Source organism: Carassius gibelio, chromosome A15, assembly GCF_023724105.1.
Source record: "Carassius gibelio isolate Cgi1373 ecotype wild population from Czech Republic chromosome A15, carGib1.2-hapl.c, whole genome shotgun sequence".
Classification (NCBI taxonomy): Eukaryota; Metazoa; Chordata; class Actinopteri; order Cypriniformes; family Cyprinidae; genus Carassius; species Carassius gibelio.
The window spans coordinates 9,968,873-9,990,042 of NC_068385.1; the positions used below are offsets into that span (position 1 = coordinate 9,968,873).

Consider the following 21,170-nt stretch of genomic DNA (forward strand, 5'->3'; position numbering starts at 1 on the left):
TTAATGACACGGATTCATGTCGCTTGAAATTCATGTTAATTTAGATATCATCTTTTATTCAGAATGCCTTTAAGTTACAAATGTGTACAATAGATTTGAGTCACATACTAACACAACAGCAGCACTCCACACAACCACAGCATCAACCAAGTTGTCAAAGAAAAAAATAAAGTTAAATATAAATAGTGCTCTTATAATATGCTTTACTAAAACATTGAGTCATATCAAGCATCTCTTCACGACTGAACTCCGCATTCTCTAGTCGCACGATCATAAGATCAAACCTAAGTGTTTTTTTCAGGAGCTCGGTCTCCAGACACCTTCATCAGATCCGTTTCCTTTGAAAACTGACGCTCAATCCCTTGTGCTTTAACGTTGAAGCTTTTCAGATGTTGAGTATGGCCATGTTTCCTAATTTGTTTTTCGGATTCACTTGATAACATCAAACCCTGAGGGCACGTCACTCAGGCCCAGAATAAATCTGACTAAGGAGAAAGATCTATTTTAAGGTTCTCCAATAAAACTTTCGTCTTCGCTCAGGGCATTATCTCTGTGTGTGTGATTCATCCTTTCATGTTTTATGCCAGAACTGGCACCCCTTATGAAAGCACAATTAGACTTTTGATTAGCTACCGCAGGTGTTCCAGTCATGAGACCATGAGCTCTGATGGTAATGTTGAAGGAAGCACTAAATGAAGGCCAGGAAAGAAAGTGATTGAACCGACGGATGAGTGCATGTCGTGACAATTACACTGATTAACGTACCCGATGTGAAAGATCAACTTAGCACCATTTGAAGTAGAGCACACACACTGTAGTATGCGAATAATGTGTTGTTTTTGTGAAAAGTGCATTTAGGACACAAATAATGAATATTGCAATGTGCATTTGATTCAGATTCAAAGAAATCATTTAGTCATAAACTACATGTACCTGAAAATGGCTTGTTTTGTTCTATCTTATTAACTGTCAAGTGTACCATTAACGTACAATAATTTGTCCAGTGTTTGAATTATCAGTCTGGTTAATAATTAAAAAGTTCTGGCCGTAACTTTAGGGCACTTACAAACTAGAAAAAATGTACAGACGGGATTGTGCCATAGACCCTCCTGTCTGAGATCCTCAAAGTTCAGCGATTAACGCAAAGACATTCACCAACTATGGTTATTAAACAACTTTGGCTGTATAATGGAAGTGTCGCTTTTGCAAATCTTTGTGGTTTTCGTCTACGTTTTTTTGAATGCAGCATTCCCATCAAGACTGATGGAGTTGCAGCATGAACTCTTGTGTGTAAGCGCCCTCTCTCTTTGTTTTTGGAGACATCGTGGCTCCTCAATCCAAGTGCAGTGAATCTGAAGTGTATTAACAACCAAACTAAAGTTCTGTACGTTCAAAACATAAAACTGATAAAAGTGACAAAAGTCCCCCAGAACTCACAGCGACGGGTGAGTCTGTGAGAACTCGGGGCGAGTGCTCAGATGATGGCTTTTAGAAAGGACGCCAAGATACGCAGCGTGGACTGTCTCAGTTGTAAATGCACAGTCACACATTAGGAGACCAGACCGGTGCTGATCAGTCAGTGGCTTGCCATGAGTTTAGTACTTTGTGTTTGTAAACTTGCAGTGAAGACAGAGATTTCTCTGTGATTCTGAACGACTGGACCAGAGAGTGGCCCATTTTATCCAGTTCTTTGGAAGAAGAGAGTGGGGCGTTTGGGAGCGGCCAATCATAGTAAGTTCCAGATCTCTAGACATTCTCTCCCACCTCTCGGTTCCCACTAGTCCCCATCACTTCTCCATGAGTGACAGCTGTATGATACGCTGCAGCTCCTCTTCCTCTCGTCTTTGACGCAGCTCCGCCTCTTCCTGTTCACGGGCGGACAGCGCCATGGCTAGACGCAGCTGCTCGTCGTAGCTGCGCGGTGGTTTATTGGTTGGTGTGCTGCGAGGGCTCTCCACTGGGTGGGGTTTGTGCTGTGGGGTTCTGGGTAATGGAGAAGAAAAGAAGTGACTGAGACCTCTGCTGACAGAACATTGTCTTCCTGACAACAGTAAAATCAGCAATTTAAGAGTTGATTTATTATTACAAATTTAAGTGATCTGCTTTTCATTATAATATTGTTTTAAATGTAATTTATTTCTGTAAATGCAAAGCTGAATTTAATCTAGTCTTTAGTGTCACATGATCCTTCATAAATGATTATAATATACTGATTCACTGGTAAAGAAACATTTCTCATTATTATGATCAATGTTGAAAACACTTGTTCTGTGTAGTATTTTTGTGTAAATGTGGATTCTTTGATCCATACAAAGTTCAAAGGAAGAGCATTTATTTGAAATAAAAAGTTTTGTGTGTGTCATTATAAATGTCTTTACTGTCACTTTCAATCAATGTGTGTGTGCCTTTAAAACTAGAGATTATCTGTGCATGGTTGTCTTGTTCTAAAACTGAAACCTTAAAGAATAATGACGTGACGCAACTGTTTCGGATTCATGTCGGCTGCCACGGACATGGTATCTCACCCTGCTTTACTCCATGAAGAGCAAACGAAGGTGAGGAGAGCGAGAAGAAAACCCTAGTGAATTTCTATGAGCTTCACTGAGGATGTATTGACAGTGAAGCCTGTGTCAATAGCTCCAGTAAATGTGATGAGAGTCTGAAGCTCTTCTTTCCTAGTGTGGGTGAGATGTGACTACAGGAGATAGTAGAAGCAGAATACTGACTGCAGACCTTTCGTGCCGGCTGGGGTCACAGGACAGAGTGTGTGTTCCTGGTTTACTGTTGGTCAAAGCCTCCCAGATCGTCACCTTTGAGGGAAGCCGAGGGATAATATATGTGTAAAAAAGCCTTACACCATGTTCTAACCAGATAAGACACATTATACTGACAAATGATATTCATGCTAAGGACACGGTGTAATAAGATATATTTCTGTAGTTTTTCAACATCAGCTATGAGCATCTGCTGACACAGAAGTGTGTGATTGCATGTCAGACCTGGTCATATTCTGATCCAGCCTCTATCAGGCTCTGCTGGATGGCGTACTGCAGCAGATCATCCTCCTCTTCTCTAATGTTCTCTCGCTGGTTCCCTCCTAAAATGCTGTAGCCTCGCGGAGCCTCAAACACACAAGGTGGGATCTCTCCTCCACGACATGAGTCTGATTGATACACAAACACACATTCGTGAAGCCCAGTGCAGATTAATGTCAGCAAATGTATTGCTATATAACAGAGTTACATCTGTACTATAGGCAGCGCTATAAGTAATGCAATCATTAAACATTTATCCAATCAATTCCTATCTGGCCATTAAAAATGGCAAGTGCTTTGTCGTAACACTTTATTACTTTGTAACACCATATTTTTCAATCTGGTCATCATCTTAAATGGTTTCTAGCAATTACATTTCCCTGAAGGTAAAAGGCAGGTTGATTGTTACGTGTGGAGCTGGAGCTGGACACGCTGGAAGAGTCACTGCCCGGAGATGGCGTCTCCGTCCTGGGACTGTCCTTCTGTCCGTCCCCTTCAGCATCCACTCGGGGCAAACCACCCTCTTCGCAACCATTCAGGTTCCCAAAGGTGATCCGAGCATTCAGGATGTGGTAGATAGGAATTTCTGTGGTGATATGTTGTTATTGTTGCATTAGCCTGATAGTTTAAAGAAATAATACACCCAACAATCAAACATTACTGGAAAATGACTCCAAGATCTAGATGGGTTTGTTTCTTCATCAGAACAGATTTGGAGAAATATATTGTTTGCTCACCAATGGATCCTATGCAGTGAATGGGTGCCGTCGGAATGAGAGATAAAAACATCACAATAATAAGTAATCCACACAACATTAGTCCATCAACTAATGTATTTTAAAGTGAAAAGCTGGGGGTTTATACAAAGCAAATCCATTATTAAGGCATTTTAACATCACTTATGGGCTAAATACCAGTCCATTAACGTTTCCTCCAGTTAAAAAGTCCATCTCACATCCTTTCACATCAAAATCTTTGCTTAGAACTCTATTTGCTTGTAAATGGTGCTTGATCCGTGCATATTTCTCTCCCGATTCAGACAAGACAACTTTTCACTGGAGAAAGCAATAATATGCATAGAGGACTCATATTTTAGCTGAAAGGAATGGTTTTTAAATAAATAAAAATAATTCTTACAAATATGCAGTGTTTCACTTCATTAAGATTTTAATTGATGGACTGGAGTCGTGTGGATTATTGTGATATTTTTATCAGCCGTTTGAACTCTCATTCTGACGGCACCCATTCACTGCAGAGCAGTTGGTGCGCGAGACGTACTGCAAATTTCTCCAGATCTGTCACGATGAAGAAACAAATTCTACATCTTGGATGTCCTGAGGGTGAATGCAGTTTCATTTTTGGGTGAACTGTTCATTTAAATGTGTTGTTCCCGCTTGTGATTGTGACTGTGTTAGTGATTGTAACCTATCCATATTTTAGAGACATATTTCCTGAAAAATGTTAAGTTAAATCTAGGCACATAGTATGTTCCTTTACTGTACTTTCTTTTCCGCTCTTTCTTACCTATCTTGACAGGAAAGCCAGGAGGCAGGCGTAAGTTGATGAAGTCCCTAAGCTTGGCGAACAGTGTGTTGGAGATGGCCATGAGGTCGATGATAGGAGCTACCTGCTCCGACAGAGATAAAGGGTGTGATTCACACAACCACATCTTGGCTTTGAACCTGGGGGAAAAACATACTGTACATATAAGACACCTGTGTGACCTCATACAGTCTTTTGTTTGACGTGACAGCTGGTGTCCAGAAATGAAGCAGCAAAATCTCATATGCCCATCAAGTGGAGCAGTGTTTTTTAAGTAGTATTTATTATACATTGTTATAGTATTCATTCATATTTTGAATTAGCTCTCATTTTTATATTTTCAGTTTTCATTTAAATGTTAAATTACATTTGTTATTTGCTTTTGTCATTTATATTAGTAAATGTTATATTTTATATATATTTTAATATGTAGATATATCTATATATCTATATAGCTTTATTCCTATTTTAATTTTAGTAATTATAGTACTTAAACTTATTTATTTAGCTGTCAAAGCAACATTTCTTATTTTGATTTAAGTTTGATTTTAAGTTTATAATCAAGTTTTTATGTTTTTTTATGTCTATTAAAATATACTTTATTTCAATTACTGAAAGCATTTTTTAACAGTTTAGGTTAATAATACCAACAGTCAGAAATATTATAATCATGAGTTCTGCAAACATTAATGACAAAGCAAAGTCTTATTTAAGCAGTAAAAAAAGTACAATTATTTCTTTTGAAACGAATGGGATCGAGAAAACACCACAATTCGGAAATGTGAATTCTTTTTACAATAAGCAACCACTCAGCACATGATAGAAACTGCATAGCAATGTGAAAGAACCATTTAATTTAGAATGTGTCTCAAAATGAAAATGAAAGCTGCGTTGGATTGATGCACTACCTTTGTGTTTTGGTGGTGAGGTGACAGGGCTGGCCGATGTCTCTCTGACTCATGTTGGGATTAAAGTACTCCTCAGCCGTCACGGCCAAAGGGTTCGTTGCAGGGCATGATATCTGAGTCACCATAGTGTGCTGTAAAACACACACACATACACATTTACACACACACACTTAATTTTGAGGCTACAGAAGTGACATAATACTAGAAAAGAGTAACTTTAGATGTCTTGATGATAAATGAACAAATTCTTGACAGGCTCCGTTCACTCACTCCGTTGTTAGGCCCTACGTGCTGTTCAGCGATACCCAGGAAGGATTGGAGAGGAGTCTTGCCGCCTGAGATAAAAACACAGCAGGTCACATTACAGAAGACGTGCATAATCCCAAGTATCTGTATTACATCACAGTAACCGTAGACAAAACAAAGACGCTGTTTGTTTGGGAATAATTTGAGCGGGCATAGAAATAATGAATCATCATATTCACTATGACATTCCCACCAATACACACGCTCCTTGTGATAAAAAAAAAAACAAAACAAAAAAAAAACACAACATATGCACTTAAAAAAAAAATTATAATTTTCTCTTATGCTCAGCAAGAGTGCATTGTAAAATCAGTGATATTTTCAGATATTATTACATTTAAATGAACTGTTTTCTATTTTAATATACTTTACATTGTAATTTATTCCTGTGATGGAAAAGCTGAATTTTCATCTCCCATTACTCTAGTTTTCAGTGTCACATGATCCTTCAGAAATCATTCTGATATGCTGGTTTGCTGCTCGAGAAACATTTCCTGTTTTAATCAGTGTTGAAAACTGTTGTGCTGTTACACTTTTTTTTCAGGATTCTTTAGTGAAAGCTGAAACTTTCTATAAGAGTACTGAAAGGAACAGCATTTATTTGAAATAAAAATCATTTGTAACATAATAAAGACGTCTTTGCTGTCACTTTTGATCAATGTGATGCATTCTTGTTGAATAAAAGTAGTAATTATTTTATTTTTATTTTTAAATCTTACCGACCCAAAACTTTTGCACAGTAGTGTATTGATTTAAGAAAATGATTATTTTCTATGTGTGATTGACATTTCTGAAAATATACTGTATCAAGTAATGAAATGTTTATTTGAAAACAAATAGGTCAGTCCTTTAGTCAAACATACCTTTGGGTTTTGTTTTGTGCTGCTCGGTGAGATGGTCAGTACGTGTTCGTGTGATAAGCTCAACATTAGAAGCACAGTAAACCTGAAGCAAAGACATATGAGAACATGTTCACAATTCTGTTTTCAGATTATGAAGAACTTAAAAAGCATAGTTCGAATTTTCAGAGCTTTTACTATGAAATGCTCATATTGCACCTAAACACACACTCTACGTGACTGTAGTGTAGACAGTTTAGCCAGTTGAAATGGGAGCAGTTTGTCATATTGCCTCTCATCAATCTCTTACAATATATAGTGGGTATAAACGAAAATTGTTTCACAGCAGTTCGTTCCATTCCATGCAGGTCAACAGATGAAAAAGTCAAAGTGCATAAATATTAATTAATGTCACAGAGTCATTGCTCGGTAACCTTCCAGGAGTGTCCAGTCAAGTACCTTAATTAATATTTATGAGCCAAGCCTTCACCCATAGTCGCATTTGTCAACTTGCCAGCTAATTAACACACACCTTAACAGCCTTCCTATTAGCCAAGGATAACTGTCAAGATAAAAGACACTGAACTTGAAAAAGGTTTATCAGCTAAGGTGTTTAATTTCCTTGGTCTTGCATCAGTACATTTTGTGTTTCTGCATAGTGATTCTTAATTTAATGTTTCCATGCCTGTTCGTACATATACAAGTCATATGTATTTGTCTAGCACTTTTCACATTACACATTGTAAAAGCAGCTTTACAGAAAATATAGTTTACATTTTGCAGTAATAAAAACAATCAATTATTTGAGATTTCTATGTATTAGGATAGAGTTCTTTTACAACAAAAAAAAACTTCAGTCGATATTTGCTACATATCACTTTATGTGAGTATACTGCGTGTATATGGACAAAGTTGGATATAATATATATCCAGCTTTATATTTAGAATTGTGCAATAATTATGTTTTGCGCCGATATAAACAATCATACAGCTGAGATTTTATATATATGATATATTGCCTTACGTGAGTGTATTGTATCTATGCAGGTAAAGTAGGATGTACTACATATACAAATTTTAAAGGGTTCATATTATGCAATTTCAAACTGTTCATGAATAGATAAGATCCCTAAAATTGCAAAGACTAAAGTCTCAAACCCAAAAAGATATTCTATTTATAAGTTAAGACTCGTCCACGCCCTCCTATAACGCCTTGTTTAAACCCGCCCCCACATGTGTGGGAAGATTTGCATAACACCGCCCAAATGTTCACGCAAAGAAAGAAGGCGTAACTTTTATTCTTACTGTAGTATTGTTGTTGCCTCCGCCATGTCGTGGAGACACTGTGTGTTTCGTTGTGAAAGCGGAAAGAGGACACAACTAGAAATCAGTGGTTAAGTTGTATTTCCAGCACTGTTCCAGAACAGGTCAGCCCAAATATTCAGATGTGTGCTGTGCATTTTACAGAGGAGTGTTTCCTGATCCTGTGGGAGAAGACTACAATGCCGGCTGTTCTGACTCACACTCTGTAAGTATGTTTTCATATTTAAAGAATCTGCTGACGATTCAAACGCGAGTTTTGAGCAGTGTAGAGTAGCGCTTGTTGTTTGTCGTTTCTCCGAGCACAAATACAGACATGGTTTTATGTTTATATGGCGCGATGCAACGCAAAGTGCGAAAAGACATTAAAAGTATTTAGAATCCATAATTATGTCCCCACAGGATGCAACAAATACCTTGTTTGTAATGGGTTTTAATGATTTTGTCTCGTTGTGGTGGGTGTCACAAACTTTTGGTATTTGACCAATCACAATGCACTGAAACGCTGGCCAATCACTGTACACCTCGCTTTTCAGAACGATGAGCTTTGTAAAAATCAATGCGTTTCAGGAAGGAGGGGCATAGAGGAGAAACAATATTGTACAGTGTGTGGAAAATAGTTTTTAACCTTAAACCGCATAAACACATTTCTTTACACTAAATACACAAAACCCCATATGACTCCTTTAATATATCACTGGTGATAATATAAAAAAAAATTTCATCCATATAATGACATCCAAAAGTCTGAAAATTTATGTGTTTGGTATTTTCCTTATTTAATATTAAATATCATTTTAAATTACATTATCATTACACCTTTAAGTGAAAAGTTTTGAACCAAAATGTTCAATATGTTTTCAGACATTTGTACCCACTCAATATTGTATTATGATATAAGCTGTACCTTTGATTCGTACCCATTCACCACCTCCGTTTTCTCACTACGCCAGCCAAGAATGCCCGTTTTATTCCTGCAGAGACATTCAGGCATGTTACCAGGTTGCCAACGTGCCTTGCAGACAGAGGTGAGTCCAATATCACACATTTTATGATGAAGCTAAGTCCAAAAGTGCTGGCTCACACTCTTGGCTTTTCAGTAAAGCCACAATTAAGAGTTACGATGCCCTTGTTTTTGAACATTTTAATTGCCAACAATGACTTGGCAATTGTTATTAAGTGCTCACCTCTCAAAGGAGATGTTCCTTGTGTCTAGCTGCGTGGCCACCACGGGAGTGGATAGACGGGCCGCCACCTGTTCTTCGCTGGGTTGCAGCGCCCCCAGAAGGTTCGAAGCAGTTGTGCAAGGCCTGTTGGAGGGCGAGGTGGGAGATGAAGAGAGGCACGGCAGCGTCTCACAAAACACCAGCTGTCTGTCATGATCCACTTCCATTACCATAGCGCTGGAGTCTGAATGACAGGTGGAGAGAGAGAGAGACTGAACGGATGGAAGCCAATTAGAGACTATGGCGAAGTGAGACTGAGGTTGTTTCCATGCCAATGACGGCTTGTTTGAAAGAACACTGAGCGAGAAGTGCCATCGAGAACAAAAGCGGAGATCAAACCCAAATCTGATTTAAAGGTAACAGACGGAGAAAAATAAAGGTCGCTCGGTGCAGGAAAAAAGCCATCACACACACCTTGACCCTTGAATATGAAGCTGCGATTGCCTCTTTGCCAGGTCATTTGCTCAAATCCCATGAGCGTTGTGTCCACCCTCAAACACTGACCGCTCTTCCATACCCGATATGTGTCACTCGGACAGATACGAGACACGAGCGGAACTGGAAATAGAGGGAGAGAGCAACAATAACAGGACATGAGTATGTGGAAAGAGGAAGTCACTGTCCAAACATGCCATTTACACATTGTTAAAGTACTTATGACCTACCCCAACTCGTAAACTCCCATTTCATCTCCACGTAGAAGTCCTGCGCCTGAAAGGCAAGAGGGGAAGAGAAGGTTAGAGTGAATGTGAGCATATAGTGGGAGGATGAAAGCAAGAGACAGATCACTCTGCAGGGAAAGACATGAATAATAAAACTCCTAGAGAGATGAGGAGCGTGGAGAACCAGAGAGCTTGTCCATCCATCATAAACAAAAGGAAAAGAGCTACGGGCCGCCCTAGGGTTTAAGAAAACTGGCAAGGAAAGGGAAAAGAGAGGTCTTGTAAGCAAACAATGATGTAAACCCGGCGGTTTCCCATAAGCCTGTTTGTTTGTGTATCTGTATGCATGTATCTACTGGAATGTAGGGCTCAGGTGTGCGGGCAGCAGGTGGTTGTTAAACTGGTGGCTTGTTGTTTTGTCATTAACAGGTTCAGGGTTTATTAAGACACATCTGGGGCTGACCTGTCGGAGTCTCTCTAGCAGGCACGGGATCCCTGCCAGTCTCTTAGTGTTGCGCTGATGGTCGCGGTAACGCAGCACCAACCGCACCATCTCTGGGTTACGTGTGCTGATGGCCTCCTGCAACACTGAGACAGAAGGTAAAGTAGTATTACCAAAGTTAGGAGATGTGTCATATATATTTACATTTAGAATACCTTTGTTGTCATCTAATGCTGACTTAAAGACAATATTTAAAAATACTAATAAATCAATAAATTAATAAACCTCCATTTGTCATACAGTGCACTATAATGTTGGGATGCCAAAATTTATAGACATAAAAAAATATACATTTAAACTATATGTTATTCGCAACTGTTTGGGAAATTTACTAGCAATTTCTAAATGTGCATGGAAATAGTTTCTACACCAATTTATTTTCAGAGTAGCAAGACTGATTTTAGTTTTTGGAAATTTATTTGGAATTTATTTAGACAAAAGAACTGTTTTGTATGTTAATATATTTGAAAATCTAATTTATTTCTGTGATGGCAAAGCTGAATTTTCAGCAGGTATTATTCTAGTCTTCAGTGTCATGTGACCCTTCAGAAATGATTCTAATATGCTTATTTGCTGCTCAAGAAACAATTATTAAGAATGATTCTTAATTCTTATTATTATCAGTATTCAAAGCACTTGTGTTGCTAAATGTTTTTTTAGAAACTGTGAAACATTTCTTCAGGATTCTTGGTAACATTTACATCTCCTCATTGTCAATTTTATCAATTTAATGCACTTATAAAAAACAACAGCAACATACTGATCCCAATCTCTGGAACGGTAGTGTAAATAACTAGCTTATCATATGGTGCAGAATTACTGCATCCCCTTTCAAAATGCAAAGGCTTTTTCGCTGTATTACCTGTCCAGCCATTTCTGTTTTCTCTGCTGACATCGGCTCCATGCTGGACTAACAGACTGGCGCACTCTAAATGAGCCAGTGTCACGGCCAAGTGCAAAGGAGTCCGACCCCGTGGGTCCAACACTTCTAAATCAACCTTTAAGACAGAGAGAGATTTCTTTTATTGACCACTTCATGCAGTAAAATATTTCACAAACACAATTCTCTTTTTCCGCCCTAAAACGGAGATCTGTCAGAGCTGTGGCCTAGTAGATGATGCATGTTCTCCAGAGATGCCAAACTTTTGTGGTCAAATGCAGGTTTGAAAAACTCCTGAATTGTGTCCCATAACATTCCCCCTTTACAACCTCAAACTATTTATTTCTGCAATTCTGTTAATCAGAGGTTTAAACATCACTGTGCCTCATCAAAGTTGTAATTTCAGCAATGCTGGATGCTGGATAGCATACACCACAACATGAATAAATTATGCAAATTACCACCTCACTTGTTTACTGTTTACTGCATTATTTTCATTGGTGCTGTCATGTTTGTTTCTTTTAAGGTATGTGTCAGGTCCTTATATTTTTTATTCAGATTTAACAGCATTTGGTTTTGCATGTGAAATATCAAAGTTTATGTCCATCAAAAAATCGAATTATTACTACAATTAGTGCAGTACATTTGACACATTTAAGACATTTTAATCTGGTTATTCTTATGATGCAGCGGCCGGGGAGAAGTTGGGGGTTTGGTGCCTTGCTCAAGGGCACCTCGGTCATGGTACTGCCAGCCCGAGACTCAAACCCACAACCTTAGGATTAGGAGTCAAACTCTATAACCATTAGGCCACGACTTCCCTTACTACTGCAAACTGTAGTCAAATTAAGTCATATTTATTTATATATATAGCACTTTATACAATACAGATTGTTTCAAAGCAGCTTCACAGTTAAAAGCAAGAAAATATTTATTAAAGATGCAAAGCTCTTCAGTTATGAAATGAATCCAATTGCAGCTGTAAAGTAGCTCTTAAAGGACAATTACAATTACTAATTATTAGTTCAATAACAGTGTGAATGTTCATTAGCTAATTCAGCTCTAAGATAATAGAGCATATTTCAGCTCAAGTCAGTTCAGTGTTGATTCAGTGCACTGTTCATCAGATTATGAAAATAGTTTAATTCAGCTATAAACAGCTCTACAGAAGGCAATAGCATTGTTATTCAGCTCAAGTCAGTGTTTAATATAGTTTTGAACCCCATTTGCTTTCAAAATATCCTAGCTTGTGTTCCACTGAAAAAAGGAAAGTCGTGAAGATTTTGAAGAATCATGAAATTGAGAAAGTGATGACAATTAAAAAATATGAGCATTTATTTATGATAATATTGCAGTATATCAGAATCTTGAGAAAGCCTTCAGAAAGACGGAACCTACTATGTGGAAAGAATCAATGGCAAAAGGAAGAGAAGGCAGAAGTGAAAGAGTGTGACAGAAAAGAGAAGTGACAGGCGATAATTAAGGCATCACACCTGAACATGACACATGACACCTGACAGCCACATATTTCCACACTCAAACTGAGATCTGCGCTAAACACACTGTGATTCCACACTTGTGAAAACCAGTGCCGTGCCATACTGTTCCTCCAGCTTCTCATCTGAGTGATCTCTCTCAGTCTTTCAGCCCCTTTCGAGCCTGTCAACGATATTACTGACAGTCTTGAGAGTTTCAAAAGACTTTATGATTCTCCTTATGGTAGGATCATTTATAATAAGATCATCGCTCACTGTCAACACAATCATTCCATTCACCTCCACGCGCTACCATACATTTCAGTAAATATGTTTGTTTTTATAGATGCAGGATGACCCAGTAATCATTATTTGATGAGTTGGCTGGCTATGGTCATGTTGGCCGTGTTTATAAGCGAAGACTCTGAAAGCAAGGTCATGACTGAATCGTGTATGTGCAGTAGAAATGGGAGTCAGGACAGCTTTATTTAGAGACTTGTATGTGAGCCATGTTTGTTGATTTTAATGAAGCATTTGGATTAGCTGTGTGGTAACGGAAACACATTATTACCCAAGGGCTTAACTTGTGCTGCGAGAGCTGCTTTGTACTGTGCTGATTAACTGGGTGCACTTATTTACACTTCACTCAAGGTGCATTTGTGTGTTCTTGTTTTTTTTCTGAGCGTACAGTGCATTATTTATTCATAGTTAGTGCTAGTATGGCTAATACAGTTACTATAGTATGGCTACAAATATTTAAAATCCTATAAATTTGTAAAGACGGAGAGTCCTGAACCATATAATATGAAAGAGATTTGAGGGTGGGATCATTTGGCTTGGGCTAGTAAGAAAATACCCTAGCAACAGCCAAGCAATGTGCTAAATTCCAATCATTGTACCATGGCAACCACATGGCAACACTTTGGCATAATTTTACACAATGAGTTTCATCAGAATATTAAAAGCCGTGATTAATATGTAAATAATTTATACATCAGTGTTATTCCCATATTATTTATATACTATAGTATTTATTAATATATTGAATTAGCATTAATTTTTATATTAGGATTTTTTATTTAATTGTAGTTTTATTTAATCTGTGTGTGTAAATAATTATTAAATATTATTTTACTTTATTTCAATAGAAAATTTGAAAGTCCATATTTCACTGGCCTCAAAAAAAAAAAAATGAATTAGTTAAGACATTTATGATGTTACAAAGACTTCTACTAAATAAATGCTACTTTTGAACATTAGTCTGTGTGTGTGTGTATATATATATATATATATATATATATATATATATATATACATACATACACACACACACATATACAAATGTCAACTTTACTCTAAAATTATAGTTTTGTATGTTTATTGTGTGCGTGTAATTAATATTAAATACATAGATATTAAAGCTATTGTCACAATCTGGTGCATGACAGAACGAACAAGAAAGAAGATGAAGTTCAAAGTCTTTAATAATCCACAGAAAGGTAAGGACACTCAACACAATACCAAACAACCAAAGACTGAACAGAATACAACTTATAAGGGGAACTTAATAAGGTTAATTACTGACGCACACCTGAACATAATGACAATCAAGGGAAGACAGAAATTAGGTCATACTGGAGCAGTATATATATATGTGTGTATGTATGTAAATATAAAAAATAAATTCAGCTTTACTTCACTTAAGAAAAAGCTCAACAATATTTTTACCACCCATTTAAATGTATGATTTTAAATTGAAAAGTGAATTTAAAATATATATTTTTAATTAGTAAACATATAACATTTAAAAAAAAGTATTATTTTTGACAAATATAAATACATATTTGGGCTTCTTTACAAACAGAATTTGACTTAACAGCTGTAAATCATCCAGGTATATCACTGGCTCAGCTGGATGATTGACAGTTCTGTTGGCTGACCTTAAAAAAAAAACTCCAGTCCTGGGCCAGCGGGCCGTCTTCATGTTGAGCCCTGATTGTGTATCATGCAGCTAAAGAAGTCACAATCATGTTATTGTTGTTACAGAAAACTCCAGTGCATCCGACACCCTGCTCCGTAATTAGCCGGCCCCTTTCACAATATCATGATGGCACTCACTCTCCAGCAAAAACTGAGGCTCGCGGCCCCTGAGGGCCTCTAGCTAGAAAAACACCAGCCTGGTCCCCGGAGTGAGATAAGTGCTACGAGAAAAAGGGTGTGGATGAGTGGTGGGGGTGGGGGTTGCTATGGTAACCCTGGATGAGAAGTACAAATAAGAGATGCAGGCCGAAGGAGGGAAAACTATAGTTTTAAATGATGGCTCTCGCATCGGTCCTCTGGGGATCTCCGATCAACCCTGACACCAGAGACGGCTCAGATGACTGACAGAGAGAGAAAGAGAGAAGGAGATAACTGTCAGGAGGTGTGCATGCTTGAGCCGGTGAGAGACTGTATGAGCGAGGGACTGAATGAGATTGAGAACTGGTTCTGAAAACTTCAGGGAGACAGATAGAAATGTGTAACTCGGTAAGACAGATTAGCAGCTGTGAGAGGAGGACAGAACCAAGGAGAGTTCGAGAAACATCAGCTGTTATAGGATGACATTCTGGTGTCCTGAAATGCTGCTCTATACCTCTCTGAGACATGCTAGACAACACACACACACACACACACACACGCACACACACACAGAGACTCACACAATAACAAACAGTCCTTTATCTCATCTGATCACACTGCCACGAACAAATACAGACAAACACACTGACTGTCATCTCCTGTCATGTGCATTACACAGATTTACCATATTTTATCTTTTATTTTCATTTATAAAATGTGTATTCCTTAATAAAAATAAAATAAATATATTCTGTTAATATTACATATAAAGTTTTTGTTGTAACAGTAAAGATATTAATAATGTTACAAAAGGTTGTAGTATTTATTAAAGGGCTCATATGATGGGATTTCAAGTTTTCCTGTATTTTTGGAGTGTTACGAATATGTTCGTGAATAAGAGAAAAAGTTGCAATGACTAAAGTATCGAACCCAAAGAAATATTCTTAATAAAAGTTAAAACTCGTCCACGCCTTCCTAAAATGCCTCGTTTAAACACGCCCCCACAAGTTTATGTCACTGTGTGGGAAGATTTGCATAATACTGCCCAAATGTTCACTCAAAGAAAAAAAAAGCGTAACTTTGATTTTCGCTGTAGTATTGTTGACGTTGTGAAAGTGAAAATACTATGCTTGGCCTTCCAAAAGAGGACACAACTAGATATCAGTTGTATTTGCAACACTGTTCCTAAATACGGACATAATTAAAAATATAAATGTTAAACTTTTGAACTGTAGTGTGTGTCTGTGTCTGTGTCTATGTGTATGTGTATGTGTGTGTGTGTTTGTGTGTGTGTGTGTGTATATATATATAGATATATATATATGAACTTCAAAATAATAATTTTGTATATTTATGTATATAACATTGGGATTTTCACATAGCTGTGGTATTTTGGTGGAAACTACTGTTACCCTGGTAAATCTTCGTAAGGTTTCTTGAACGGTGAGGGTCGGAATATGCAGAATAATAACAATAATAGAAATCCTACCTGAAACACCTACACGTTCTCCTGCTCTGACCGGAATTCGTCTAACCCACCTACACTGCATCTCACTGACAGCCCTGTAATAAGCAAGCACACTTCCTGCTGACATGCATGCACTACATCAGATACAAGTGACACAACTCAAATTCATGTTCATTACTAATCCCACCCCACCACATTGAAAGTAAAAATAATCTAGGGTCCATCCTCACATCTTCACATGGATGCTCTTCCACATAGCTCTCCGTCCCATCTCTTCTTCCTCTCTCTCAGTTGTGGGCCTGCTGGAGACTGCATTATTGATAGTCATCTCAGTCTGGTGCATCTGCTCTTGCACTCTTTCTGCCTTGGCTAATGTTTTCTGGCAGCTACTTAAACCAACATCAATCTTTCATTGAAAGCCCAAACTGTGCATGTGGGAGGCAGGCAGAAGAAAATCATATGTGTTAGTGTGGGGTGCATATCACAGCATGTGATAGATTCCACTGAATCCTTTGCAAAGGCTCTCTTGTGTGGCCGCATGCATAAAAATGCACATAGTGCATTCATGCATAGATAAAAACATGCACTCTTTATTTGAATGAACTATCCCTTTAAAAGGAGAATACCAAATCACTAGGTGTTATACTTCCTACAGTTTTCACACAGTATGGCTGGAGGTTACATTTGCATATCCAAATTAGAATAGAGGAATGTTTACTGGAAAAAAAAAACATCCATGTAAATCATAAAGATAAGTAGTGCTTATGAAATAGAACCTTGTAGTATTCTCTAGTAAGCAAATGCAGCACAACTCGCACAATTGATAGATTTGTATGTGTGTGCATCTGTATGTTTGATTGTGTTGAACGTATCTTTTTATTGGAAATTCAGATCATTAACTCTAATCAAATTAGATGCAATTGCACCTTTCATTTCCATATTTTCAATTCAACAACCCAATTCGCTGGCATTGTACGAGCTCTTTCTGTCTGCCAATGTCCTTGTCAGTCTGTTAAAAGCTTCCCATAAGTTAACTTAATCTCAACAGCCCCTGCCCAGCCACACAACGCTCGTCCCTTGTGACAACGCTCTGTCGCAATTAGTGTTGGGTTACGGGTGGAGAGCAGGAGTGCCAAGTGTTGAAGAAGAATGGAGTATATCAAACGGGAAAACTGAAAAGATGTGTGGACAACAGCAAATGTGCTGATGGAGGGCTGCGAGAAAAGAAATTGCCACTGTGTTGTATTGTATTTGCTGAGGCACTCTCGACTAAACACAAAAAAACTGATCTACATGCTACTAGACATTTTCTCTTATTCTTGGACTCAGTTCTGTAGATGCATCAGCAGGCAATGGCTCTTCTCTCTGGTTTTCTCCATTCAATCACCCACTCTATCTATTCTCTTCTCAATTTCCTGCTGCTCTCCTTCAAGCTGTCATCTGTCCAATTCCTCCCACGTGACTGTTTTATAGCACTGTCAAGGCAAACTGCAAATTGATCTTCTTTTCCCTTCGATAACTTCTTTACTCCTCCACCACCCGATCTATTTGCTATTCATGTCCCTCGCTCTCCTCTGTCCTAATAGCTTAAGTTTCCCCCCTCTGTTCTTTCAATGACACCTAACATCTATCCCATAATCCTGTGTGCTGCTGCAGCAACTTTTCCCCTTGTCAGGGTGACTACGCACCTCATTCACTGGAGAGGAACAATCGCGACGGCATTGACCTCCCTTCGCGCCTCGTGCCATCCCTGGTGGGACCTGGTTTGACTCATCGAGCGACACCCTACCGTGCCAAACGTGGCTATATTATGCTGTCAGCAGCCTTTAAATCAACTAAACTGGAAGTGCTTTATATTGCAGTGATCATCAAGAGGGTTAGGGATCTGAATTATTACCATCAGCCTGAGCCATAAAAACCGGCACAGGACCAAGTTGGCTGGTATTGGAATGGGTTACAGAATGTTTGGGGTTTGGAAAGATGGAATCATGAATGGTTGCTGAGACTGAGATGGAAGACTTCACTCAAACGAGTTAAAATTATTTATTTATAAAGCAGAGAGTTAAATCAGAATAATGAAAGTAGAGCATACAGGCCTTGATGTTTCCTGAAGTGGACCTTTGATTCGGCTCTGCAGTCTCAGTTAGTCTTCTTACACACACTTCTGCTTGTTACAAAAAAATGCATTCTGGTTTTCATGTTATGGCTCTTCCACTACAGATGCAAGTTCTTTAACTTTATAAAAGGATTAATTTGACTTATGTCAATGACAAATAATGTATTATTTATTGATTCTATTGTATAATAATAACTATTTTAAATTAAACTACAATAGAATTAAAGAGCAATGTTTTAATGCCTTTGTTTTTCCACCTCTAATATTTTTTTTTTTTTTACCATTGTGTGGCTATTGGTTTGTCTATTTGTGTCATGCTAATTTAGACTTTTTCTACAAATCTGTAAATTAATATTGCATTAAAGTTGTGCTGTAACAGTGGCGACAGATCTTTTTCTTCTGTATGATGTACATTGGATTAAAGTAAAATGGATTATTGAAAAAAGAAAATATGAAGAACAGGACTTCTATCCATCGTTTGTTGATAAACAGAGGCAGATCTGAATGCCAGCTTGTTAGAAAGGGCGGTTTTAGGCTGACTTGAGAAGTGTGGCATACACAAGGATGACTGAGTTATGACATCTTGATTCAAAATGATTAAGTACCTTTACAAAAAAAAGCAATACAAAGGAGTTTATGAAAATACATCAGAAAAAAAATGAAACACGCATGAATCATTCACAATAAAATCAATAAATTGCATTTAGAAAATAGATTGAATTTCCATTGCATGCCATACTTTCAAAGATGGCTGATCGTAAAGAACCACCCTCCTTCCCTGACAAAATCAACCTGTATGAGCTATTGAACTTCAGTGTATAATCAGTGATTCTGTCAAACAGTACATGCTGATGCTGCTCACTGTGCCATGGGGGGGAGAGAGCATCTCTCGCTGCCATCTGTGTCTTAATATTTCTTAATAAATCTCTCACAGATGCAATAAAATCAAATGGAGTTGTATTCATCTGATAGTACAGTATATGTTTGTATATACAATAAAATAAGATGTTGAAACTGGTTTTTATTAACAGAAAATAAATTCCAGAATAGAATTCTATTCCATTAAAAAATAGAACAGGTGATAGAACAGGTTATTTAATTTATAGGCTGTACAACATGTTCCTTATAAATCAGTTGAACTTCTGCTTTGTGAATCTCAACAAACATAACTAAACCAGTCATGTTGTAATCTGTCTGTTTGCTTAGTGTGTCTATTTTGCAATTTATTTGCCTTCCCATACATTCAAATCAAGCATTCAATGTCTTTGGCCTATTTATAGTTCCGCACAGTAATCTCAGATTCGAATTAATTACAGACTACTTCCACACTGATTTGTGGAATAATGTACTGCATTAATAATTCTTTTGAAGACGGCTGATCAGAAAGACAAACACACCCTCTCCTGACACACCATCTATCCTCAGGAACAGTGAGTGGTGAATGTAGGCTGATCTGTAAGCATCGTTCCCACACAGCCTTTGTAATGCCACTTTATTCTGCAGCCTCTCTGTGTTTTACACCATCTCAGACCTAAATAAAACTGCATTTGAGATCAAATGTAAGAAGTGTAACATGAGCAGGCTTGGAGAACAGAGACTGTGTGTCGAAACCTAGTGAGCTGGATACCAAGACAGCATTTTTACGCGTTCGAACGTTATACGCCCAAAAATGCGGACTAGGTAGGCAACTCACTAGGTTTGAAGACACAGGGTGTGAGGGGTTTTTTGACACGCATTTCTGTGTGCAGTACACATATCAGCAAGTAAATAAGCACTTAACTGAAAAGATGTGTTATTAATAAACCAGCAAACGATGAAGAATCACTTTTCGCTCTTTTAACACAGATTACAAGCCGATATGAAGTACCCGAATCAGTTTTCTCAGTCAAACGCACGGCCGGCCGCTCCTCACAGCATCATCCGCCGCGAGACGGTCACGCGGAAACGAAAGCATCTTACCTGCTCGCGCGCTGAGAGCTCTTTCTCCAGCTGCCGGTGTTTGTTATGCCACACCAGATAATGTAGGTGGTAGCGACTCTTCTCCGGAGTTTTTCTGGCAGAAATCATCATCAGTGCATAGTTCGCCGCTGCTCTGTCCCGCGTTCCCTTTCCCTGTTTTTAAGCGATATCAGTTACTTTTATAAAGGGCGCGTGCTATATTATTATTGCTGAAACGACCGGTAAGGGCATTTCTGTCCCTTTTCATATCCAGCATCGCCGTTTGCATTCCGCGTGTCTATGCTGAAAGGCAATTTAAAGCTGTGTGCATGAATGTTCTCCGTTCTGTTCTCCACTCCTCCTGGTCTCTTCTCCCTCTCCTCACAATCAGGCGCGCGCGCACTGCACGCACGCTCGCTCGCGGAGGCTGAGGCAGGGCTCTCGTTTTCCTGATAAAAGCGACTCACATCTATGAGCCATTGAACTTCAGTGTGTGATTCTGTCATCATACATGCTGATGATGCTCACTGCGCCATGAAAGAGGACATAGAGGGAGCATCTCATGCTGCCATCTGTGTCTTAATATTTCTTAATAAATATCTAATGGATTGGATTAAATGTAATTTATTAAGAGAACATATTCATAATTCTATGAAAAGGTTCTTTATATATTATTCTGCTGATTTGATAAATGAAAATGTATTGCTTTATCCATACCAACTATAGCCTAGTTTTGAACTTATAGGCTATTACAATATGTCCAAAACAGTTATTTCAAAACTTAAACCTCTGCTCTTTGAAACGAAATAAAACGTAACTGAAATAAAATTAAACA

General features: G+C 38.1%; 1 protein-coding gene across 3 annotated transcripts; it reads right to left on the bottom strand.

The window, feature by feature from the left end:
* Nucleotides 1-35: 35 nt before the first annotated feature.
* Nucleotides 36-20,721, bottom strand: LOC128029152 (ankyrin repeat domain-containing protein 13B-like). Of its 3 annotated transcripts, none has more exons than XM_052616735.1 (15): nt 20,357-20,721; nt 11,203-11,338; nt 10,302-10,426; nt 9,842-9,887; nt 9,591-9,734; nt 9,138-9,360; nt 8,858-8,924; nt 6,655-6,736; nt 5,756-5,820; nt 5,486-5,616; nt 4,560-4,717; nt 3,445-3,621; nt 3,000-3,163; nt 2,734-2,810; nt 36-1,983 (listed from the first exon to the last, which is right to left on the bottom strand). In XM_052616735.1, exons 1-15 carry the CDS (start codon nt 20,465-20,467, stop codon nt 1,788-1,790), a joined length of 1,902 nt encoding a protein of 633 aa, XP_052472695.1. In that variant the 5' UTR covers nt 20,468-20,721; the 3' UTR covers nt 36-1,787. The 3 variants fall into 3 exon arrangements, 2 of the variants coding, with proteins under 2 accessions (XP_052472695.1, XP_052472696.1); XM_052616736.1 differs by having other exon boundaries at nt 1,788-1,983; nt 2,727-2,810; XR_008187302.1 differs by lacking the exon at nt 36-1,983 and having other exon boundaries at nt 3,410-3,621.
* Nucleotides 20,722-21,170: the final 449 nt, after the last annotated feature.

Coding starts and splice junctions, on each gene's coding strand:
- LOC128029152 (XM_052616735.1), bottom strand. CDS start 20,467: ATGATGATTTCTGCCAGAAAAACTCCGGAGAAGAGTCGCTACCACCTA. Junction 3,622..4,559: donor TGGCTTTCCTGTCAAGATAG/GTAAGAAAGAGC, acceptor ATATCACCACAG/AAATTCCTATCTACCACATC. Junction 1,984..2,733: donor GACCCCAGCCGGCACGAAAG/GTCTGCAGTCAG, acceptor TCCATTACCCAG/AACCCCACAGCACAAACCCC.